This window comes from Ambystoma mexicanum, chromosome 6q, assembly GCF_040938575.1.
Source record: "Ambystoma mexicanum isolate Mex_15411 chromosome 6q, UKY_AmexF1_1, whole genome shotgun sequence".
NCBI classification, from domain to species: domain Eukaryota; kingdom Metazoa; phylum Chordata; class Amphibia; order Caudata; family Ambystomatidae; genus Ambystoma; species Ambystoma mexicanum.
The window spans coordinates 196,255,222-196,277,778 of record NC_090937.1 but is presented as its reverse complement, the minus strand read 5'-3'; the positions used below and the strand labels follow the sequence as shown (position 1 = coordinate 196,277,778).

At 48.9% G+C, this 22,557-nt stretch overlaps 1 protein-coding gene across 9 annotated transcripts in view; it reads left to right on the top strand.

The window, feature by feature from the left end:
- PTBP3 (polypyrimidine tract binding protein 3) overlaps positions 1-22,557 on the top strand; it is a 1,755,480-nt gene that overhangs the window by 1,625,505 nt on the left and 107,418 nt on the right. For all 9 annotated transcript variants that reach the window (XM_069630627.1, XM_069630630.1, XM_069630624.1 and 6 more), the window contains one exon: positions 4,794-4,871. In XM_069630627.1, the coding sequence (XP_069486728.1) occupies positions 4,794-4,871 (78 nt within the window). The remainder of the gene's footprint in view (positions 1-4,793; positions 4,872-22,557) is intronic.

Below are 22,557 nucleotides of genomic sequence, written 5' to 3'. Positions count from 1 at the left end.
GGTATGTAAGTGAATCATTTACCTTTTTTTTTTTTTTTTTTTTTTTTTTTTTTGCAATTTCTAGTTTCTAACAAACTTTTATTACAGTTTATTTCCAACTTTCTTCCTCAGTCACTTCACTCCTGCAGTAGAATCAACCTCCGGAGTTTTAGCAGCTTGTTAATTCATAATTTCATAATTTGCTCCAGAAAGTTTATAACTGCACAAGTCAAGTGAACTGAGGTCCCACTTAAAATTTTTAGCCACAGTTCTTCTATACAGTCAGTTCGAGGGGCGAACTTGAATAGATGGAGAGACCTTGTGTCTTTCAATGAGTGACATACAGTTAGCAGATGTTTTAATGATTCTGGGTAAATTCCACAAAACCTGCATGAAGGATCTTTTACGTTGTCGATGTGTCGGAGAAAGCACATTTGTCTGGTTTTATGGAGATTTGTTCTTAATCGCAAAAAACTATCTCTGTGATGACGGGACGGGAATGTGCTCAGGTATTTCGGTAAGCAGTCTAATTTATTCGGAATCATGCTCAGGTCTATGGCAGTCTTTAGTTCATTAAGTTTTTCCGTGTTGTCAATCCAGAGCTGACGTCTCAGTTTTTTTTTTGCATTTTGAGGACGTTCTATTAGCATCTCCATATTAATGTTTACAGCTTGCATAATTGATTTTACTTTTTTGGCCCATACTTCTTGTAAGGTGCTTGAGTTTTTTTGTGTGATGAACAATTTGAATGCTGGCTCAACCTTTTCTGACGACATCTTTCGTAATAAAGTCATTGATTTCCAAATGACAGCTCCATACATTGGGTCAAGTCCCAATTCATTGCGGATTACTGATACTGGCAGGTAGTTGGGTAATCTTAACACCCGACGCCAGAATAAACCCTCGAGTTTAGACCAGATCTTAAAATCGATGTTCCAGCCTGTCTCTGCACCAAACGTCAGAGATGGTATCACCTTTTGTTGGTAGAAGGTTCGTACTGGAATCAGGGAAAATTTTCCAAATTGCGAGTGTATCTTTGCACCTTGTAGGGACAGTGTTTTTATTCTTTTTTCAAGTTCAGACATCCAACTCCATTCTCTTATTGACATAGAAAATGGAATACCCAAGTATCGAATTGAGGACACTTCCTCAATTGGGACGTTGTTCAAGTTCCAACTGAAGTTCTTGGTTTTTTGGCCTTCGCCATGACATAGTTTTAGAATTTTTGTTTTGTTGACATTGATTTTTAAGTCGTTATCCATCATGTAGATATTTAATGTATTTAGTAGCCTCTGTAGTCCTATTTGCGTTTTGTCGACTAGGACGAAGTCATCGGCGTAAATCAAGTAACTTACAGGATTGCCATTAATTTTAGGCGGAAAGCAGTGAGTATTTGTTAGTGTAACTGACACATCGGAAATGTATAGTTTGAAAAGTACTGCTGCAAGAGGGCAGCCTTGCTTCACACCCTTTTTCGTTGTAATGGCTTCAGAAAGAGCTCCACTTCCGTTCAGCCTTATTCTTACTGAGGTAGAGTCATGTAAGGCTTTTATGGGATTTAGTATGTTCGGTGGACAGTTCCAATTTTTTAGTTTTCCCCAGAGTTTTTCTCGGTTAATTCCGTCAAAAGCTTGTTGCAAGTCTATGAATGCAAAAAACAGTTTTCCCTTACTTCTCAGAGTTTCCAGCTTTAATAGATTGAGTATTACAAGGTTGTTTTCAGTGCCTACTCCCTTTGTGAAACCAGTTTGTCGTACGTCGTTTATTCCACATTGGCAAGCCCAAGCTGAGATCTTTTCTTGTAGGAACGAGGCAAAAATTTTGCTGATAGTGTCCAATAACGCGATAGGGCGATAGTTTGCGGGTTCATCTCTATTGCCTTTTTTGTGAATCGGGACAATTATGGCTTCCAACCAGGATGACGGAATTGTCCTGGAGATGGTTATTGTCACGAATAGATCAGCTATGAACTTGGCCCATACTTGAGGATGTTGTTTAAGCATGATGTTCGATATACCGTCTGGTCCAGCTGCTCGGGAATTTTTTAGTTTTGTTATTGCGCCACTTATGTTCTCCACAGTCTCTGCAGTGTTCCAGCACACGTTTTCATCGTTTTTTTCAGCCACCAACGTGTTGCTTGTGGACGAGAAGACATTTCCAAAATGCGCTACCCAAGCTGACTCGGGTATACTATTGGCCATGATTTCAGATTGATTTGTCTGGTCCATATTTAAAATTCTCCAGATGTCTCTGGTGTTCTGAGATCTTATCAGGGACAACATCTCCTCGCCACATTCTTGGTCGCGTTGGAGGTCGAAAGCTTTTGTCCAATTTCGATATACTTGTTTTCGATGCTTAATTTTTGCTATTCTGTTGACACATCTCTTAGCTCGTAATTCCTTCAGATCTTTCCTTAGTTTCTTTTTCTCATTATTCTGAAGTACACTCCATGTGTGTTTATGTATAGACACTGGCATGTTCTTTCTTGCATAGGAGCTGGCCACAGTTTGAAGAATGGCGGGATAGTCAATAAAGGCTGTAGGCGCTTCATTTCTTAATTGAAAGTCGGAAGTAAGGTACTGTATCTGTTTTGATGACATCCAAAGTCTAGTGCGGCTGGCATTTACCTCTAAATGGGTGCATGCCGTGTCGCTTAGGCGCTTACAATTGGGTTGCCAATGCATTTCCAGCGGGAAGTGATCGCTGTTTTTTGTTGGCGTAATCTGAAGATTGGTGATTTTCGGCATCAGGTTGTTTGAAACCCAGATATAGTCCAGTGTTTTCTTTAATCCCATGTTCATCCACGTGATTTGTGGTGGAGTATCACCCGGCACATTGCCGTTTAACATGGTACAGTCTCTGGCTTCCATGGCCTCATGCCATCTTACTTTTTTAGAAGAGTCCTTTATTTCTTTATTGCAACGCTGGTTTCCATTAAACCAAGATGTGTTTAGGTCACCACACACAATTATCCACAGATTATGGAGATTCCTTAGGTTTGTGTCGATTACTGTTGTTATTGATAGGATAAAAGCACCTGTCGAGATTTTTGCAGGGTTCCAGTATACATTAACTAACAGAAGATGTTGAAATGGGCTGGAATGTTTTCTAGGTTCGCTAGTTTTTCTTACGAGTAATGTTGACTGTACATGACCATTAGGATTTGATGAGTCCGCTACTTCCCAACCTGTTCCTATTTTTATCATTGTCAATAGTCCTGAGGACGGGCGACCTCTCGCATTTTTGCTTGCAGGATTTATTAATATGTGGTAACCGTCTTTTACTGGAAGTTGGCGCATCCAGGTCTCTTGCAGACATATTATAAAATTGGCCTGGAGGTCCACTGGAAAGTTGTTATACAAATGGCCGAAACCTCTGGTGTTCCATGAAATCAGGGTGTTGACATCCTCTGATCCACCGTTATCTAGTTAATGTTTTCTCGTGTTTACGTTTACCATTTTCAGGGAACAAGAAAACCGATAAGTGACGAGGACATAGTAGAAAAATAATAAAGGGAGAGGTATATTGATGGCTTGGGCAGCCTGCCCCATTTTCTATTTAAAAAGTATATTCCTGCGCCAATGTCTTAATGCACATTCATAGACAGACCCTCCTGCTCTAAAAGCTCATTGTACAAGGGGTCAGGCATTGACCTCTATGTTAGGGAGGATTGTCTCTGCTGGACATTCGTCAGAAATGTAGTCCATCCTGCATTAATTGTCCAAGAATTATTGTCTGAGCTCTTTATTTATTTATTTAGATTTGTAGAGCACACTGCAGCCCTTGGGCATCGAGGTGCAAAAATGAGCTTTAGGAAGGCTTGATTCTGGGTTAAACGAATGCCACCCAAGGAAAATTCTTACACATGGTAAAGGTTTGTACCGGCTGGGGAAGGTATCGGCTTTAGGAAATCTGTTCTGCAGTTGTTCCTGCCATAGTTTGTGGTTACTCCCGTTATTCACTGCTTCCAGATCTGTACTAATGTGGTAGGAAGATTGTGATTATTTGCCTTCAGTAATTGTCTTCCCCAGCATTGCTCATCAAGCATGCCACCATCCCCAAATATGAATGGCTTATAACCTTTTTTGGTGTCCATTCTACTGCTTCCCAGAGTCTCTCGGGGGTGAGGGTAAAGGGAAGATGGCAGAGGGCATGTGCGACTCGCTTCTGTATATTGTCTCCGGAGCCAGTGATTACCATGATGGGGTCGACGTGGGTGGAGTAGTAGATGTGCATTTGGATATTTCTAAAGATGAAGAATCTTAGGAATACCTCAACCATCAAAGGAACATTACGGAAGGTAAGTAACGTCTTCTAGTCTCCTTTTTTCTTCCATGAAAGTTAAGGTAGTCGCCCCTCGCTACCCAAGATCAAATATGCCATGTAGAGTTTAGTGCCATACCATGAACTGTCAAGAGGCAGAGCCCCATAACCCCCATAATTCTGCCCAAGGCACTGCACAGTGACGCAACCAACAGGAGGCTTTTGGTATACTAAAGTGCTATTTGCATGCATACATAAGTTTTTGTCTTTACTAGTATATGCTTATTAGTGTATCAAGAGCACTGATATTTGCTATTCCTTAGCATAGATGAGAGGCTCTATGTAAATATTTAATAAAACTGCTAGCGCTCTGCCTCTGCTGTGAATAGATTGAGGATTTAGTCAGGGTGTGGGCTAAGATGGATTTTATGATTCTGTTATTCCTCAAGGGTTCAAACCATGTAGATTTCTTTTTTAGTAGAACATACCTTGCCTTGTGATGTTTATTTTTGCATAACCACTCTTCTTTATTTACACATTTCTTCATGCAGGCCTTCAATTACTGATGATGACCTAAAGATTCTCTTCTCAAGCCATGGATGCACAGTGAAGGCTTTCAAGTTCTTCCAGTAAGTTTGAGCCTTGTTTTTTTCACAGTCCAACTTTGTAAATGTGGATAGGGTCCTTACATGTTTCCTTTTTTTTGTTTTTACGTTTCTTTGTTTGTTGTGGTTATTGGTACTGTAAACATCAGTAGGATATTAGCCAGGGCTGTTTTGTTATTGAGTCACAGGTCACTCTGGCAGGAGTTTCCTGTTTGTGGTTCTCAATAAACTGTCAAGAAGCTGTGTTTTGGCTCACTCACAAGTATAGACAGAGGAGCTGTTTGTGTACCAATGTTAATTGCTATGTTGGATGATTTACGGAATCCAAGTTTGAATGTCCCAGTAGGGCTGAGATAAATGCATTGGAAGTTTCTGCACCTATTGTTTGGAAACTGCACACTGGGCTGAGCTTGTCCTTTCACTGAATTGTAAATTTCAGTCAGGCTTTCTGGATGCTTAGAAAAAATAGGCATGATAAAATAAATGACACATATTGGATTATTGTAAGGATTATTTGTGCATTTGTTTTTCTATTCACCGAATTGATAGTCCTAGTGCTAACAAGTTGGAGACTTGTCTGTCTCCCAATCTGCTATTGTGAGAATCATTGGTCACAGAGGTTTGTCATTCTAATCTTTTGGAAAGGCAATCAAGTGTTTCAAGAGAATTGGGTCTACATGGACAAATCTTTATTAATCCCTGTTAGGACCGTTATTCTGAAGTCCAACTAAGAGCAAAACCATTCAACTGAGACAGTACAAGACTCCACTCATAGTATAAGGCTGTATCACCTGAGTATATGGTAGTGTAGACAGAGCAGCCAGGCGTATCCCAATAGGGAGAGAGGTCTGTATTACACCAAGGATTCAATAGAAATAATACAGGTGGACAGCCACTGGCTGCTAGTTTAGCCCAATGCCTCTTCCTAGGGACCAAGTCAAACGCGGACGTGAAGTCAACAAACAATGCGTACAGACCATGGCCTCACCTAATTGTTGTGCCCTCGATTAATGAGTCCATAGCCCTCAGATTGTGTACAGAGGAGCAGCCCGGGCGAAAGCCTATCTGGAAGCGATCCAGGATCTTATTCGAATCTGACCATATCTGTAGGTGATCCAATAAGAAGAAGTTGAACAGCTTGCCGGGAACATCTAGCATAGCCAGGAGACGATAGTTACCCAGTAACAGCCGGTCTCCTTTCTTATACACAGGGATCTGTATTGCTGATAGCCAGAAGATCAGGATCTTTGTCGCCCAGTGCTCAGGAGCATTTTTTAACACCTCAGCTGCCAGGACATCCGGACCGGGGTCTTTAGAAGATTTGAGCTTCCCAATCTTAAGGGAGATGGCTTCCCGGTGGATCCTGAATCGACCCTCTTCCCTATCCTGACCTGATTCTGTATAGGAGCAGTCAATTCAACATGGGCAATCCATTGTGCTTCACTCACAGGATTAATAACTTTTTCAGCCAGACTGCCTTTAGCCTCCCCCCGGGCCTGCCATATATTCCTCATATCCCCAGAGCACAGCTCTGCAGCCATCATTCGCCAACCATCTTGTTTTAGGGAATAGCGCCACCATTTGACCCAGTGACGATACTGTTTTTTTAATCATTTTGAGGTGGTAAGAGAATCTGAGTACAGAGAACTTAACTTTTGCCTCTCATTTCCCTTTTATGAGCTCTAATCCTTTTATTTATTTTTATTTTGACATTTATATAGTGCACCGAACCCTCAGGCATCTAGGTGCTTTTTGCTTAAGAAGGCTAGTTACAAGAGTAGCTTAGGTTACATACTTGACACAGCGCAGGGCTGCGAAAAGTCAATCTAGTGGTTACAAGTAGGTTCAATGCGACACAGCGCAAGGCTGCGATAAGTCAATACAGTAGTTTCAGGTAGGTTAAATGTGACACAGCGCAAGGCTGCGAGAGGTAAAACCAGTAGTTACAGGTAGGTTAAATGCGACACAGCGAAAGGATCAAATATAGATATCATGAATTAGCAGCAGCATGCTGTTAGGGGTGAGAAAGGTGGTAACATCCAAGTACAGCAACATTCTGCAGTAGTCAAATTAAGAAGGCTCAGGGTGAAAGCATGTGCCTCAACATACTGCAAGGTCGAACATATGGGACACCTTCGAGTGACTACAATAGTAGCTGGCGGGGCCTTATGGCAGAGGGGGGGAGGAAGGGTGTATGCGGTGGGAGGGAGTGGAGCAGCAACTTGCGTTTAGCTCTACACAAAGGGGAATTGATTGGCATGAGCATTTAAAGGGCAATAGTGCAAATGAATGTTACCTTGATGCCGTCGTAAAAAGTGTGAGGACCTGCGTTGGAGCTGAGCAGACACATCATTGTAGGTTGGTAAGGCGGGATGATCAAATGCCACCATCATCATAAGGGTGGCATTTGGCAGACTGGAGTACTGCGCAAGGAGATCTCTTTTACTGCAGCTATAATCGTAGCTGAAAACCAGCCCTCAATTTCGTCCACCATCATAGTCGTTAAGTTAACAAAGATCATATTGTGAGCGGTGCAGAAGAGGCTGTTTGCAAACTGGATGTTTTTATCGGACCAGCTCACTCTGTTGCCAGCATGGTTGACCTGTAACACCCCAAACTGGGCATTAACAAAACAGTAGGGGAGAAGAAAAAGGGGGGGCAGGAGGTCGTCGTGGATACGGCCTCAACCCCTGAAATGGAGCTGATCGAAGTCTTAAGCCACGGCATTGGCGTGGAAGAAGACCGGCCTGTCGGTAGGGACCCCGACGTAGGAGACAACGAGAACGTCGAGGGTGCCGACGAGGCTCCTGACCGCCCGTCGGAATCCCCTCAACCAGTGCCGCAAGACAACTCGGCAGCCATTTTGTTGGCTATACAGTCCTTATGCTCGGAGATAAGGACGAGATTGCCGTTACCACCAACGGAGGAACCGCTCCCGACGGGGGACCCGGAGCCAGGCCCTTCTGGGAGCCCTCCTCCTAAGAGAAGAAGGATTCATCCTCCACCTCCTTTTCAGCCATTGCGCCCTGCTCAGCCCTCCTGCCCATCCACAACCCGTGGGGATGATACGGGGAAGGACACGGCCGCAACGGGTACAGACGATGAGGATCTTCCGTCGTCACCTCCTCCCCGGGCTTCTCCGCCCGACGAGATTGGATCATTTCATGCCATGATCGCCAGGGCATCCGAGCTTATCCAGCTCTGCCCGGAAGAGAAGAAGGAAGGTTTCCTTTATCAATGGCGCGAGACCAAGAGGAAGACGGTCCTCGCTGTACCTCTACTGGACGATATCTGGGATGAGGGTCTCGCCCTCCTCAAGAACCCATCCACAACGCCTGCGAGAAGGGATCGGTACGAGAAGAAGTACCGGGTCCTGGATGCGGCCCCCTTGTGTCTTCGGGCACAGCCGACCCCGGACTCGGTCGTCTCCGCTGCGGCCAGGAAGAAAGCGGGGGGGGCTTCAGCCTCTAAGTCAACCTCCCCCCCGGACGGCGAGTGAAAGAAGTTGGACACGATGGGACGCAGAGTCATCTCATCGGCAGCGCTGACGATTAATGCTGCCAACGCCTTGGCTATCGTAGCCCGCTACAACAGGGAGTTGTGGTACAAGATCGCCCCCCTGCTGGACTTCCTACCGGACGACAAGAGGGCGGAGGCCCTAGAGATCTTGCAGGAAGGAGAAGTGGCGTCGGACCACGCCATTACGATAGCGATAGACATCGCTGACACTGGGTTTCGCCAGTTGGGCAACGGCGTGTGCCTTAAGACGCCGTGGATGGCTCAAGGCAACAGACTTCCGGCAGGACGTGCAGACCAGAGTTTTGGACATGCTGTTCGACGGGAGCAACCTGTTTGGGAAAACAGTGGACGATTCTCTACAAGCCATCAAGACGGACACGGAGACGGCCCGGGCTCTTGGTGTTCTCCAGCAACGACAGCCGCCCTTTCGGAGCACCGGAGGCAAGCAGGGTGCCTCCAAAGGATCCGGCGGCGGATATTCCACCTACCATCAAGCGGCCCGTTCGTCGTCACAGGAAGCCTACAGGGGACGGGGCAAGTCGGGCGGACCCCGCCGTCGTCGCCAGGGAGGACAAGGCGGCAAAGCCTCGTCGAAGCAGGACTGAACCGGCCGTGGGGTCGGGCCCCCACCGAAGCATCCCAGTGGGAGGCCGGCTGGCGAACTTCGTCAGCGTGTGGGAGTCCATCTCCACCGACAGTTGGGTGCTGGACGCCCTGGCCCAGGGTCACGCGCTCGAGTTTCGAAAGAAGTGCCCGCGCGTCCCCCCCCGTGGCCAGGAAGGAACATCACGTCCCGCAACTTCTCTTGGAGGTAAAGGCGATGCTCAAGAAAGGCGCCATCGAGCTCGTCCCAAAGAGGCTTCGGGGCTCCGGAGTTTACTCAAGATACTTCCTCGTGAAGAAGAAGGCAGGAGGATGGCGTCCCATCCTGGACCTACGACGACAAATTCATCAAGGCACAGAAGTTCCGGATGGTCACCCTCCAGCACATCCTGGGTCAGCTGGAGGAGGGCGATTTCCTGTCGTCGTTGGATTTGGAGGATGCTTACTTCCAAACCCCCATCCTAAAGGCACACCGAAAGTTTCTCAGATTCGTGGTCCAAGGGCGTCACTACCAGTTCAGAGCCCTTCCCTTCGGATTCAGGTCGGCACCCAGGGTGTTCACCAAGTGCCTCGCACCGGTGGCGGCGCAGCTGCGCCTGGAGGGGATCCACGTCTACCCCTACCTGGACGACTGGCTCATCCGAGCAAAGACAAGGGAGCTCGCCGCGGAGCACACGACGAGGACCGTCCAACTACTCACGGACCTGGGATTCTCCATAAACTACGCCAAGTCCCACCTGGTGCCCGCGCAAGACGCACTGTTTCTGGGAGCGAAGCTCGACACAGTGGCGCTTCTGGCCTCTCCGTCGAAGGAAAGGACGAGGGCCATCTTGGGCAAGGTGCAGCAGATGCTGGTTGCGGACGCGGCCAGGGTGAGGTCCATCAAATCCCTCCTCGGAATGATGTCTTCTTGCATTTATCTCATCCGCCTGTGCAGGCTTCGGATGCGCCCGTTACAGGAGTTCCTGGACGCTCGCAGGATCCAGACGACGGGCAGCTTCGAGGACAGGATCACACTCGACGAGAGCTTCCGACGAGCGATCCGGTGGTGGGGCACCCGCGCGCATCTGACGGCGGGCATGGACTTCCAGACCCAGGGCCCACCAGAACACAGTGACCATGGATGCCTCCCTGGAAGGGTGGGGAGCGCACACCGAAAATCTGCACGCGAGAGGCCTTTGGCTTCCGACGGAGAAGTCCCTCCATATCAACGTCCTGGAGCTCCGTGCAGTGTTTTGGGCCCTCAGATCCTTTCTTCCGTCCCTCAAGGGCAAGGTGGTGAGGATCTTCACCGACAACACCACCACCATGTTCTACATCAGGAAGCAGGGCGGTACCAGATACCCAGCCCTGTCCAAGGAGGCGCAGGATCTGTGGCATTGGGCCGTCGCCCAAGGGATGTTTCTGGTGCCGTTTCATCTGGCAGGAATAAAAAACACCATCGCTGACTCGCTCAGCAGAGAGCTTCGCTCGTGCCACGAGTGGGAACTACGACAGGATCTAGTGGACCGCCTCTTCCGACGGTGGGGCACACCCAGATCGAACTGTTCGCGACGGCGACGAACTCCAAGTGCCGGAGGTTCGCCAGCAGGTTTCCCCAGCCGAGGAGCATGGGCGATGCTTTCTCGTTCCCCTGGGAGGGCCTGTTTCTATACGCGTTCCCTCCATTGCCGTTGCTGATCCGGCTCATCAACCAGCTCAAGAAGTCACGGTGCAGGATGATCCTCGTCGCACCTGCGTGGCCGAGGCAGATATGGTTCCCGGACCTTTTGGACTTGTCAGCGTCCCCGTCAATCAAGCTGCCAGTGGACGCGGATCTTCTCTCCAGGGAAGGAGGCGCCATCCTCCATCACGACCCAAGTCGCTGAACTTGCAGGCCTGGCTCCTGCAGCGTTAGTTTGGAGGTTATGACATACCGGCCGACTGCAGAGAGGTTCTTGCAAAGGCCAGGGTATCCTCAACTCTTAAATGCTACGGACACAAATGGTAGAGGTTCTCTGTCTGGTGCCACGCACAGAAGATTAACCCTCTACGGATTACGGCTCCTCAAGTACTGCCGTACCTACTGACGCTGGCCAAGGCTGGACTGGCACACGCTTCCATCAAGATTCATCTTGCTGCGATCTCCCGATACACCAGAACCACGGGACGGACGTCTTTGTGGTCTCATCGTCTGGTGAAAGAATTCATGAAGGGACTGTTCAGATCGTTTCCGCCGGTGAAGGCTCCGGCCCCGGCGTGGGAGCTCAATGTGGTGCTGACCAAGCTCATGGGACCTCCGTTCGAGCCTCTGCACTCAGCTCTGTTGAAGTTCTTGTCGTGGAAACAGCGTTTCTTGTGGCCATCACCTCCGCACGACGGGTGGGAGAGATCCAGTACCTTTCCTGAAAGCCCCCGTACTTGACTTTTCACGACACAAGGGTAGTGCTCAGGACGCACCCCTCCTTCATGCCCAAGGTGCCATCGGACTTCCACCTCAACGAACCCTTGGTGTTGCCTGTTTTCTTCCCGTCGCCTTCGTCGCCGGCTGAAAGGACTTTGCACTCGCTGGATGTGGCTAGAGCGCTGAAGTTCTACGTGGACCGCACGAAGAGTTTTCGGAAGACGTCACAACTTTTTGTGAACTTTGGACCTGTTAATCAGGGGAAGGCTCTCTCAAAGGCTTCCATTTCCAGATGGCTCTCCGGCTGTATCATGTACTGTCATCGGTTGGCAAACCAACCGCTGCCCGGCCGTCTGAGAGCCCATTCCACCAGAGCGATCGCAGCTACCACGGCGTTCCTATCCGGTGTGCCCCCGCTGGACATCTGCAGGGCTGCTACGTGGAGGTCGACGCACACCATCACGAAATTCTACTGCGTCGACCGGGATTCCAGGGAGGAGTCCAGGGTCGGCCAAGCAGTGCTGCGCAACCTGTTCGCCTAAGGTGGGCCTGGTGAGAAGGTAAGAGATGCTTAATGTTGAGTTGTATTGCTTAATGTTGAGCCTGTTGCCACCTCCCGTGGTTGTGCATGTGTGTACTGCTATGTATTCTTTTATTCATGAACATGTGAATCCATGCCAGACTCCATGCTGGAGAAGGAACAAATTACTTACCTGTAACTGTTGTTCTCCAGCATGGGTCTGGCATGGATTCACATGCGAACCCTCCCGCCTAGCCCTCTGCGGCTCTTCACTTGGTCATACTGCCACTTCACGTGCTACCAAATCTGAAGATGGCTGCCAGAGGCGGGGTTTAGGGAGATGGCAGTCATTGGCTGTGGTCAGTATGACGCAGAGATCAGTGAGTGGTTACTACTACGAAAGACAGATCAGAAACGAAACTGATACTGATTTTTCTTTACCGAGGTTTCCCAGCCTGACGACAGGGAATATTCATGAGCATGTGAATTGATGCCAGACCCATGCTGGAGAACAACAGTTACAGGTAAGTAACTTGTTCCTTACTCTGCAAACACATATAGTGCAGTCACTTAAAGGGAGGAAAATGGTTAGTTGGTGTAACATGAGCTTGGTTCAAAGTTCTAGAGAGGCTTTCTTTTCATAGTAAGTCCGTTAAGTCCCAAAACGCAACCCTAGCAGTTCTGAGAGGTTTGAAGCCTTGATAAGCAGCAAATTATGAAGAGTTACTGTGGATTTCTTCCCGTCTTTAGCGTTATTGAAGCAGCAATTTAACTAACAAGGAAGACCTTAAAACATACTCGAGGAAGGGACACAAGTAGCATTTTGGGTCTGAGGTAAGAGGGGGTTACCCTGCACACCTCTACGTACACCAACGCTGTGGAGCAACTTCTTGGAATCGGGTAAGCAATACCTTTTTCCCCAGCATCCAGCACAAACATTTTCTTAAGGTACTCCTTCGGTTAGAAGAAAATGTTTGTGCTGGATGCCCCGCGATGTTGCAGCTCTTCACCCGACATCTGGATTCCTTGGTTTGATGAATGAAGGCAGGACAATAGATGGGTCTTGAGCGAGTACCTGGAGCACGACTTTCAGAAACTTCTTGGTTCACTCTGCAGTTTTGGAACCTTTTCTGCAGCACCAACAAAGGACACAGATCGCCCGGTCAATCTTCTTTGCTTCCTGCAGTCCCACGCTCTGATGAGGATGTCTGGGCGAGTTGAATCGGATCTCTGGTTTGTCCTTGCATGTTTAGCAAAGATTTGGACATATTCGACCTATCCAAGACGATGCACTCAAAATGGGTATTGGGGTCCCGCAGCTCTGGAAACTCCTAGGATCTCAGGAGATGGTTTGTTTCAAGGTTTCTTGGGTCTGGTTGTTCCTACCAGACAAAGGGAAGGAGTCGTCCTCTTCAGAACTCCTCTGTCACACAGAAAATGGGATCAGGACAGCAATGGTCGCTTCACGGTGATGCAAAGGGTCTGCCGGCGTCTCTGGCCGTCGTCATCTTGTTCGGTTACTTCAGCTTCCAGTGGTCGACTTGCTTTTCACTCTAGATGCCTCACTTTTTTATACAGTTCCAGCACACACTCCTCTGAAATCGCTCTCAGCATTTTTCAGAAAAGGGCGTTCGGCTGTCCAATCAGGACAGCCAGACCCCCTGTAGGAGATGGACCTATTCAAGCACTCTGGTAGACAAAGGACAGGGGGGGTGGAATACTCCTCCCCTACTTCCTGCATGCCCAGATACTGGAGCCTAGGCAGGATGCTCAAGGGTTCCCACCAAAGGCAAAACTCACACACAGGCTTCACCCTCCCAGAATGATAGAAGAAGGGCTGACAAAGAACAACCATGCTACCAATGGCAAAAAAGGAGGGTCGCAAGTTGGTACTTGGGTGCCCTTATTGTGCACTACCATGGCTATGGACACAGCCTGCGGTATAAAAATGACACAATAGTTGGTATAACACGTCCACCGCCACCAGCCATACCTAGGAGATAGTCTATGTGACTAAAATGTCCCCGGAGCGGTGAGAAGGGGGATACTAGGTATCCCTTTGGCACTCCACTGAAGGTGGTTTGTGCCAATGTCTCAGTCTATAAAGTATTGGGCAAGATACTAAGTTTCGAAGGGATTGTGTCCTCCGACGTATTCCTTATCTTTGATAATTCGTCTCCAGCTTGCAGGTCTCGGAAATCTTTTCTCTGTAGTGTGCGCTGCGCATCGACGTCCGCCGAGTTGATGTCCCTCGACAGCCACCTTATCGGTGCCAACGTCACCATGCCAATAAATAGCCACTCGCGGCGTCCGTCGTTCAGTTCCGTTTTTCTGCGCTTCCTGGGGCCTCGGAATATCGTTGCTCAGTTCAGTCAGATAAACCTCTTATATTTCCTCGATAAAACCAACGCGTTCTCGATGGCTTCTTCATCCGAACCGACGACTCAGCGGTCCGGCTTCAAAAAATGTCGAGACTGCGGAAAGATAATGTCGATAACGGATCCTCACAGGATCTGTTTGTGGTGCTTGGGAGTCGAGCAGCATTGTTCGGAGTGTGAGGACTGCATGTCCATGACGGCGAAAGCCTTGAAGGAGCGCAAGGGAAAGCTCGAGAGAGGTAAATCAGTCAAAATCGCCTCGAAAGTTTCTTCGGCCGAGTTGAGGCATTCGTCTCCTCGCCGTCGAAAGTATTCCCATTCTATGTCTCGAAGTAGCTCCCACCACTCGTCGAGATCTAGACACTCAAAGAAGAGACGTCGAAGATCCCCTTCCTCGTCATCTTCTGTTTCCCCAGAAAGGGTCTCCTGCCCCACAAAACACAGCTCTCAGGCTGAGTGGGAGGAATTCAGGAAGAAAATGCTAAGCGTCATCGAGAAAGTGGCCTCGACTCCCTCGAAGACAGCTGAGGGTGATACCCTGGGTGAAAAACCCTGTAACGCTCACCTGACTCCCACGGAGGCGCTGGCCTGGTTCACGCTGCTGTGACCTCTTCTAAGGTGATGCGCAGGGTTCGGAAGACGGACTGGACCGGGCCCCCAAATCTGGCTTGTCTGGCTCGCAGAAGTATCCTCCTTTAGGCAAAAATAGGGGATTAACTGTCTGCGGGGTAATGCAATCGGCCTCCCACTTTCCCCTCTCACCCTCCTCGAAACCCTTCTGTGATTCCTCGTAGCGTCTCACCTTAGGGTCTGGAAGGACGAGCTCTCCATCCTGCTTCTGATGCAGGGGCGCGTTGGTTTCCAGTTACTTCACTGGATTTTCGGATTGGTGAGAACCAAACTTGCTTGGCTTCCAGGTAAGTTTTTTGATAAGAGGTTCCCCTTGTGTCCATGCATTATTGTACTAATGCTAGTGTCTTTTTTCCCCATAGGGGCCGTGGTACGGAATGCCGGGGAACAGGCACCGACCCGAGATGAGAGGTGAAATCCTTGTAGAAATCAGGTAAGTCTTTAATGAGCGTTTTTTGGTAATGTCTTTTCATTCGCTCATTAACGCTGATGTCTCTTTTTCCCCTTAGGGGCCGGTGTCCGGAAATGCCAGGATGCGGTGCGGACCCGAAATGAAGAGGGAATGAATCAACAGGTAAGTCTTAACATGGAAATTTAGCTTTCCTTATTCCCTTCTCTCTCTCACCTTTTGTTCTGGTCTTTTTCTCCCTAGGCGCTGGGGCGTGACTGCGAATCCGGATGATCGCTGCTGAACATGGAGGCGCCCTGTAAAGGTGAGTGGAATGCGGCGCTGCAGCGATCGACGAGATGAGCTTTTAAATAAAAGTCTTCCTTTTCAGGATTGTCGGCGAGATGTCTCCGGGATACGGATTTAGCAGGTAAGGACTTTTCCTTCTTCTGTTCTCTTCTTCTCTTCCTTTGCAGGTGATCCAGGATGCTGGCAGGCGTGGCAGAAGTCAGGATGCAGGAGCAGACACGGTGAGCGTCCAGCTGCTAGATGCAGAACAACGCGAAGCACGTGTGGCTGTTCGGGTTGGGTTTAAATAGCCTTGGAAGAAGTTCCAGGTATGTATCCTTCCTCCAATCAGGTATGTATCCTTCCCTGACCACGCCCGGATGGTAAATTAGTCCCACAGGTAAAGTAGTTCCTTTCAGGCCTCAAGGAGGCCAGGATCCTGCAGCGTGGTCTGCATCAGGTAAGTGCACCCAAGCACTTCCATAATTAGCCTGGCACCATAGGCGCCAGGACACTGTCCAAAGGGCCCCTATATGGGGTTGCTGGGTCGTTCCTTGGGGACTGGATGTCCGCTTTCGGGACGCAGGGCTTGAACCGGCTCCCCGGGAGCGGGCATCATGACAAACCCAAAAAATGGAAACGCCACGAGTCGTTGCACCCGGCGAAAGAGTCCACCCGAGAGCGCCACGGGCCATCGGGTAGGAAGGCACCATCTTCGCCATCGGCGAAGATCCCTTCGACGCATGGATCGGCGCCATCGACACCGTCGTCGAAGGGTTCTTCAACGCATCGGTCGATCGAATCGACGCCATCGTCGACATCGACGCCGATAAAAGAAAAAACCACGGGTACTTCACAGCCAACGGTTATATCCAGAGCCTCCAGCACGACGCTGAGAACGTCGTTGACATCCTCGAGTAGGATCCCGATCCTCTCGAGTTCCTCAAGGCCTCTTCCAGTTTTCTCGACGCCATTCTCGGTGCCTTCGAAGCCTTTCACATCGGCGTCGACGACATCGACGTTTTCTCGCCCAATAATGACAAGTTTGGCTCCTTCTGCTTTAGAAATGGGTTTAACACCATTTCCGAGGTCAGAGTACCCCAGATTATCTTCAATCTATGAAGAAGGGGAGGATTCTGACCAAGAAAGACCCTTCGGGCTGCAGAGGACCACACCACCTATTTCAGAGGATTTTACCTCTGAGGAAAGAGGGTTGAAAGACCTACAGGAATCATTACATGAGGCAAGTGGGCTGGACACTTCCCCAGATGTGGAATTTGTCAAACCAGACCCAGGGGAACATGCTGAAACCCCCTATAGAACCCTGATGGCAAGAATTATTGAATTTGTGGGTTGGTCTGTGCCTTCACCTGTTTTTCAACAGGATGACCTTACAGACATACTAGACAAAGGTCCACAGAAGGATCCTGTGGTCCCTTTCCATACAGCTTTACAAAGGAAGATTTCATCAAATTGGGAAAATCCTGAGGTTATCCCTGCAGTCAATAAAAGATTGTCAGCAGCTGACCCTGAATATTTATCAAAACACCCAACTCCAGAGAGCCTGTTGGTTCAAGCGGCAACTTCATCAAGCAGCAGATCCGCTTACCCTACTGTCCCACAAGATAGAGATGACAAAAGGTATGATTCTATGGCAAAAATAGTATTTTATGCTTGTAGTATGGCATTGAAGTCCATCAACGCCACTTGTACGCTCACCAGGTTCAGTCACACACTGTGGGAGTGTGCTTCATCAGCGGCTGACTGCACACCGGAAGGAGAGGAAAGGGAAGCCTTCCTTAACATCATTAAAGATGGCAAAGATGCCATGTGCGAGTCACTTCAAACTGGCATCGATTCCGATGACCATATCAGCAGGGCCATGGCGGCAAGTACTACAATCCACAAGCATGCGTGGGTACAAAAGTCTGGCTTTGCTCCTGATGTACAGGCCAGACTTTTGAATATGCCCTTTGACGGCTCTTCTTTATTCGGTAAAAAGGCTGATGACAGTCTGGAAAAGTTGCAAACATCTAAAGCAGCAGCAAAATCTTTAGGAGCTGCTATCCGCCAAACTCTGTTTCGCCCCTCAGGAACCTCTGGGAGAGGAAAGTCGTTACGCTATTATTCCGCATTCGGGAAAGGCAGAGGACAGCCGGCTCAAAGAGGCCAAAGGAGATCCACCCGAGGTGGACGGGTCAAAAGTACTAAGGCCGCAGCAGCAGCAGGTGCCTCTTTACCCTCGGCATCTGCATCAGCCGACCCCAAACCACTCTGAGGTCTTTCCACACAAAACACCTGTAGGGGGCAGGTTAACTCACCATTTGACGGAATGGCAGGCTATTACGTCAGATGCTTGGGCATTGGAGACAGTTGCCCAGGGTTACTGCCTACCCTTTCTACACATCCCTCAGAGTCATCCACCGGGGCACAGCTCTCTAAAAGTTCCAGATACGCTCCTCTTGCAGGAAATTGTAGACCTGCTAGAGAAAGGTTCCATAGAACCGGTACCTGTAGCGGAGAGGAACAAGGGCTGGTACTCTCCCTACTTTCTCATACCGGAGAAGGACGGAGGACTGAGACCCATCTTGGACTTACGAGAATTGAACAAGTTCCTCAGGAAGGACAAGTTCAAGATGGTAACTCTCTCTCAGATCCTTCAGGCCCTCCAGATTCAGGACTGGTTGGTATCGCTGGACCTCCAGCATGCTTATTTCCATGTGCCAATCCATCTCAAACACAGGAGATACCTGAGGTTCGCAATTGGCAGCTCTCATTATCAATTTCGAGTTCTGCCATTTGGGCTGACCTCCGCCCCGAGGGTCTTCACCAAGCTAATGTCGGTAGTGGCTGTAAGTCTAAGGAGGGAAGGGATCCACGTCAACCCCTACCTGGACGATTGGCTGATCAGAGCTGTATCTTTGGAACAAGCTCAGATCCAGCTAGATTATGTCTTCCTCTTCCTTCACAAACTGGGCTTCTCCCTCAATTTAAAGAAGTCACAGATGATACCATCACAGAGACTCCAGTTCATCGGAGCGGTCCTGGACACTTCCCTGGGAAAAGCCTCGCCACCAGAGGTGAGGGCTCAAGATATTCTGCAGATGGTCAACAAGTTTCAAAATGCCCAACATCTCCCAGCCTTCGACTTTTTGAGATTGCTAGGCCTCATGGCATCCTGCATCTTCCTTGTGCCAGAGGCTCGCCTGAGAATGAGATCTCTCCAGTGGGCACTAAGAACCCAGTGGTCACAATATTCTGGAAGAATGACAGATCTCCTCTGGATTCCGGACAAGGTAGCCCACGACCTTCAATGGTGGGCCTATCCATAGAACATCTTGAAAGGAGAACTGTTTTGGCAACCATGGTCGGAGATAACTGTAGTCACGGATGCCTCACTCACGGGGTGGGGAGCCCATGCCAACGACTTGACCATCAGCGGTCGTTGGTCTCCATCGGAGTCCAGACTACACATAAACCTATTAGAGCTGAGAGCGATCAGACTAGCGCTGAAAGCTTTCCTGCCATCAGTACAGGGGAGAAATGTCCTGATAATGACGGACAACACGGTGGCCATGCACTACCTCAACAAAAGAGGAGGCGTAGGGTCACTGCCACTGTGCAGAGAGGCAATGCAGCTCTGGTTTTGGGCAATTCAGGAAGGAATCTCTCTATCGGCAGTCCACCTAGCCGGAGAGAACAATTTGACAGCGGACACTCTGAGCAGGCAGAGCACAGTCTCCCACGAGTGGGAGCTAGCTCAGGAAGTCCTTCAAGAGATCTTCGCCCTTTGGGGATCCCCTCAGGTGGATCTGTTCGCCACCAGCACCAACAGGAAGTGCTTTCTGTTCTGTTCAAGGGAATTTCCCCCGAGAGGAGCTCTAGGGGACGCATTCGTAGTGGACTGGGAGTTCCCACTCCTTTACGCGTTTCCACCAGTCGCTGTTATTCCTCAAATGATCAGGAGGTTGAGAAGATTCCGGAAAACCATGATCCTAATTGCCCCGGACTGGGCCAGGAGAACGTGGTACCCGGACCTTCTGGATATGTCCATCTGCCCTCCAATCAGTCTTCCACTCAAAGAGAATCTTCTCTCGCAGAAGGGAGGTCAGGTTCTCCATCCAGACATAAGAACCCTCAACCTTCACGCTCGCTTGACTTCTGAAAGGTTGAGGTACAAGGATTGGGACCTCCCTGATGACGTCAGCAGGCCAGCAACAAAGTCTTTATACCACTGCCGTTGGAACAAATTTTGCAGCTGGTGTAGAGAAGAGAATATCAACCCTTTTTCATGTGGTACACCAACGGTGTTATCGTTTCTACTCTACTTGGCAAACTCAGGCCTTCAAGTTGGCACTGTAAACGGCTATCTCGCAGCGCTATCAATCTTCAAGCGCACTGTGGAGGAACCATCGTATTTCAAACTACCCTTAGGAATACAATTTCTCAAGGGATTAACTAATGTTTATCCTCCAAGACCATTCCAAGTTCCCTTATGGGACTTAAATGTAGTCTTAAATTGCCTAATGGGTACTCCCTTCGAACCACTCCACTCTTGTTCGCTGAGATTTCTCACTCTTAAAACTGTCCTATTAGTAGCACTAACATCTGCTAGGAGGGTGAGCGAATTACAAGCTCTATCTTCTAAACCCCCCCCCCCCCATACAATTTTCGATAAGGACAAAGTTGTCCTACAGGTGAAGCCTAATTTCCTCCCAGAGGTGGTTTCTGAATTTCACATCACTCATAAAATTACCTTACCTTCGTTCTACCCTCCTCCCCATCCGGGGAAAGAGGAAGAAAGGCTACATAGGCTGGACCAAAGGCGAGCTCTAAGCTTTTACATCAGCGGACTGGCTAGGATTAGGCAAGCAACTAACTGTTTGTAGGCTACTCAGGTCACAAGTTGGGACTACCCATAACAAAACAGACCATTTCCAGGTAGATTATTTTGGCCATTCTGAATGTTACAAACTGGCAGGGAAAGAGCCACCCCAGAACCTTAGGGCTCATTCAACCAGGGATATCGCAGCCTCTTCGGCCCTCCAAAGAGGGGTACCGGTCCGAGACATATGTTATGTGCGGCTGCCACATGGTCGTCCACACATACATTCACAAGATTTTTACAACCTGGATTCCTCCACTAGTCAAGAGACCAGATTTGGCAAAGCCGTATTACATTCGGTTCATTCCTAAAAGGGATACATGACATTATTACTCCCACCTCCAATTACATGCCACTGCTATGGGAGTCTATCAAAGATAAGGAATACGTCGAAGGACACAATCCCTTCGAAGAACAAGTTACTTCTTACCTGGTAAATTTCTTTCGATGGGATGTTCCCCGCAGTAATACTTGTCATGATGCCTACCCCCGGGCATCCGGATCGAGTCCATCAGCCCCAGAAGCAGGCATCCAGATACTCATTAAAACCCCAACAGCCCCGGCTGGGGGCTGTTTGGATTCAGTCCTGGCGCCTTAGGCGCCAGGCTCACCATAGAAATCGGTCCTGGCGCCATAGGCGCCAGGCTCATAGACTTTACTTACCTTATGCAGACCATGCTGCAAATGAGTCTTACCTGGGACTACTTTGCAGGCTATTTAAACACGCCCGAACAGCAGCTCATGCTTCGTGTTATTCTGCATCCAGCAGCGTAATGCTCACCGTGTCTGCAAGTCAGCATCCAGTCTTCTGCCACGCCCGCCTCAAATCCGGAGCTCCTAGACAAAAGGAAAAGAAAGGAGAAGAGGTTAGATCACGGACATTATTTGATTCCTTACCTGATTCCGGACCCAGCACATCTCCGAGCCTGGAAAGGACATTATTTCAGCACGCGTCGCTTCGCCAGCAGCAGCGCCGCGTTATACTCACCAGTCCACCGCATCTTTCAACTCAGCGCTGCCTCCAACATTTTCTTCGTCGAAACCCAGGACCTGGGGTGAAAACAAAAGGAAAAACAAGGTGAGCCGAGAAAACCGACAAAGACAATCTCTTTGCCACCATAGGCTTACCTGCTTTACCACCGGAGGTATTATCCTTTAATTCGCTGCATCTTTGTATGCCACACCTATCAAGGGAAAGAAAACAGCAAGTCAAACTCATGCAACTTTTACCGGACAGTGTTTGGTAATACAGACTCTTACCTGAACACCATCAGCTGCCTCCAGGCAATATTCTTTTGGACCCAGCTGCAACCTAACGAGGGAATGGAACAAGAGTGAACATCGGACATATTGAACTCTTTGAACTTTATAGACACTGGAGTCAATATTCCTACGGAACTCCTCCAGTACCTTCAATCCAGTGAAGGAACTGGTATCTACGCGCCCCTGCATGCCATGCAGGATGGAGAGCTCATCATTTAAAAACATAAGGTGAGGTTACCACGAGGGGATATCGGAGGTGATTAGTGGGGAGAACAGTTGGGGGAGGGGGGGGCATTACTAAAGTCCACGGGTGGCTAAATCCCTTTCTCCACTTGCAGGAGAATACTTCTACGAGACCAGCAGACAAGATTAGGCGGGCCAGTCCAGACTGTCATCTCTTCACTACGCATCACGTTGGTGGAGACCACAGCTGTCCGGGTCCGATCGACGCCCCTGTGGGAACCAGGTGAGCGTAACATACTTCCCTTGTGGTTGCAGCTTACGCTCCTTCAAGGTCAATAACCAATTCAGGCATGACTTATCTTATGCAACAAAACGGGACTGAGCAACGGACGCCGTGCGTGGCTATTTATGGGCATGGTGACGTCCGCGCCGATACAGGGGCTGTCGCCGGACATCGACTTGGCGGACGTCGACACGCAGCGCACTCTACAGAGAAAAAATATCCGAAACCAGCAAGCTGGAGACAAATTATCAAAGATAAGGAATACATCGGTGGAACATCCCATCGAAAGAACGTTACCAGGTAAGAAGTAACTTGTTCATCTCTCTATCCCTAAGAACGGAAGTTACTTGGGGATATTAAAAAGGAATCTTAAAGGAGGACCCTGAG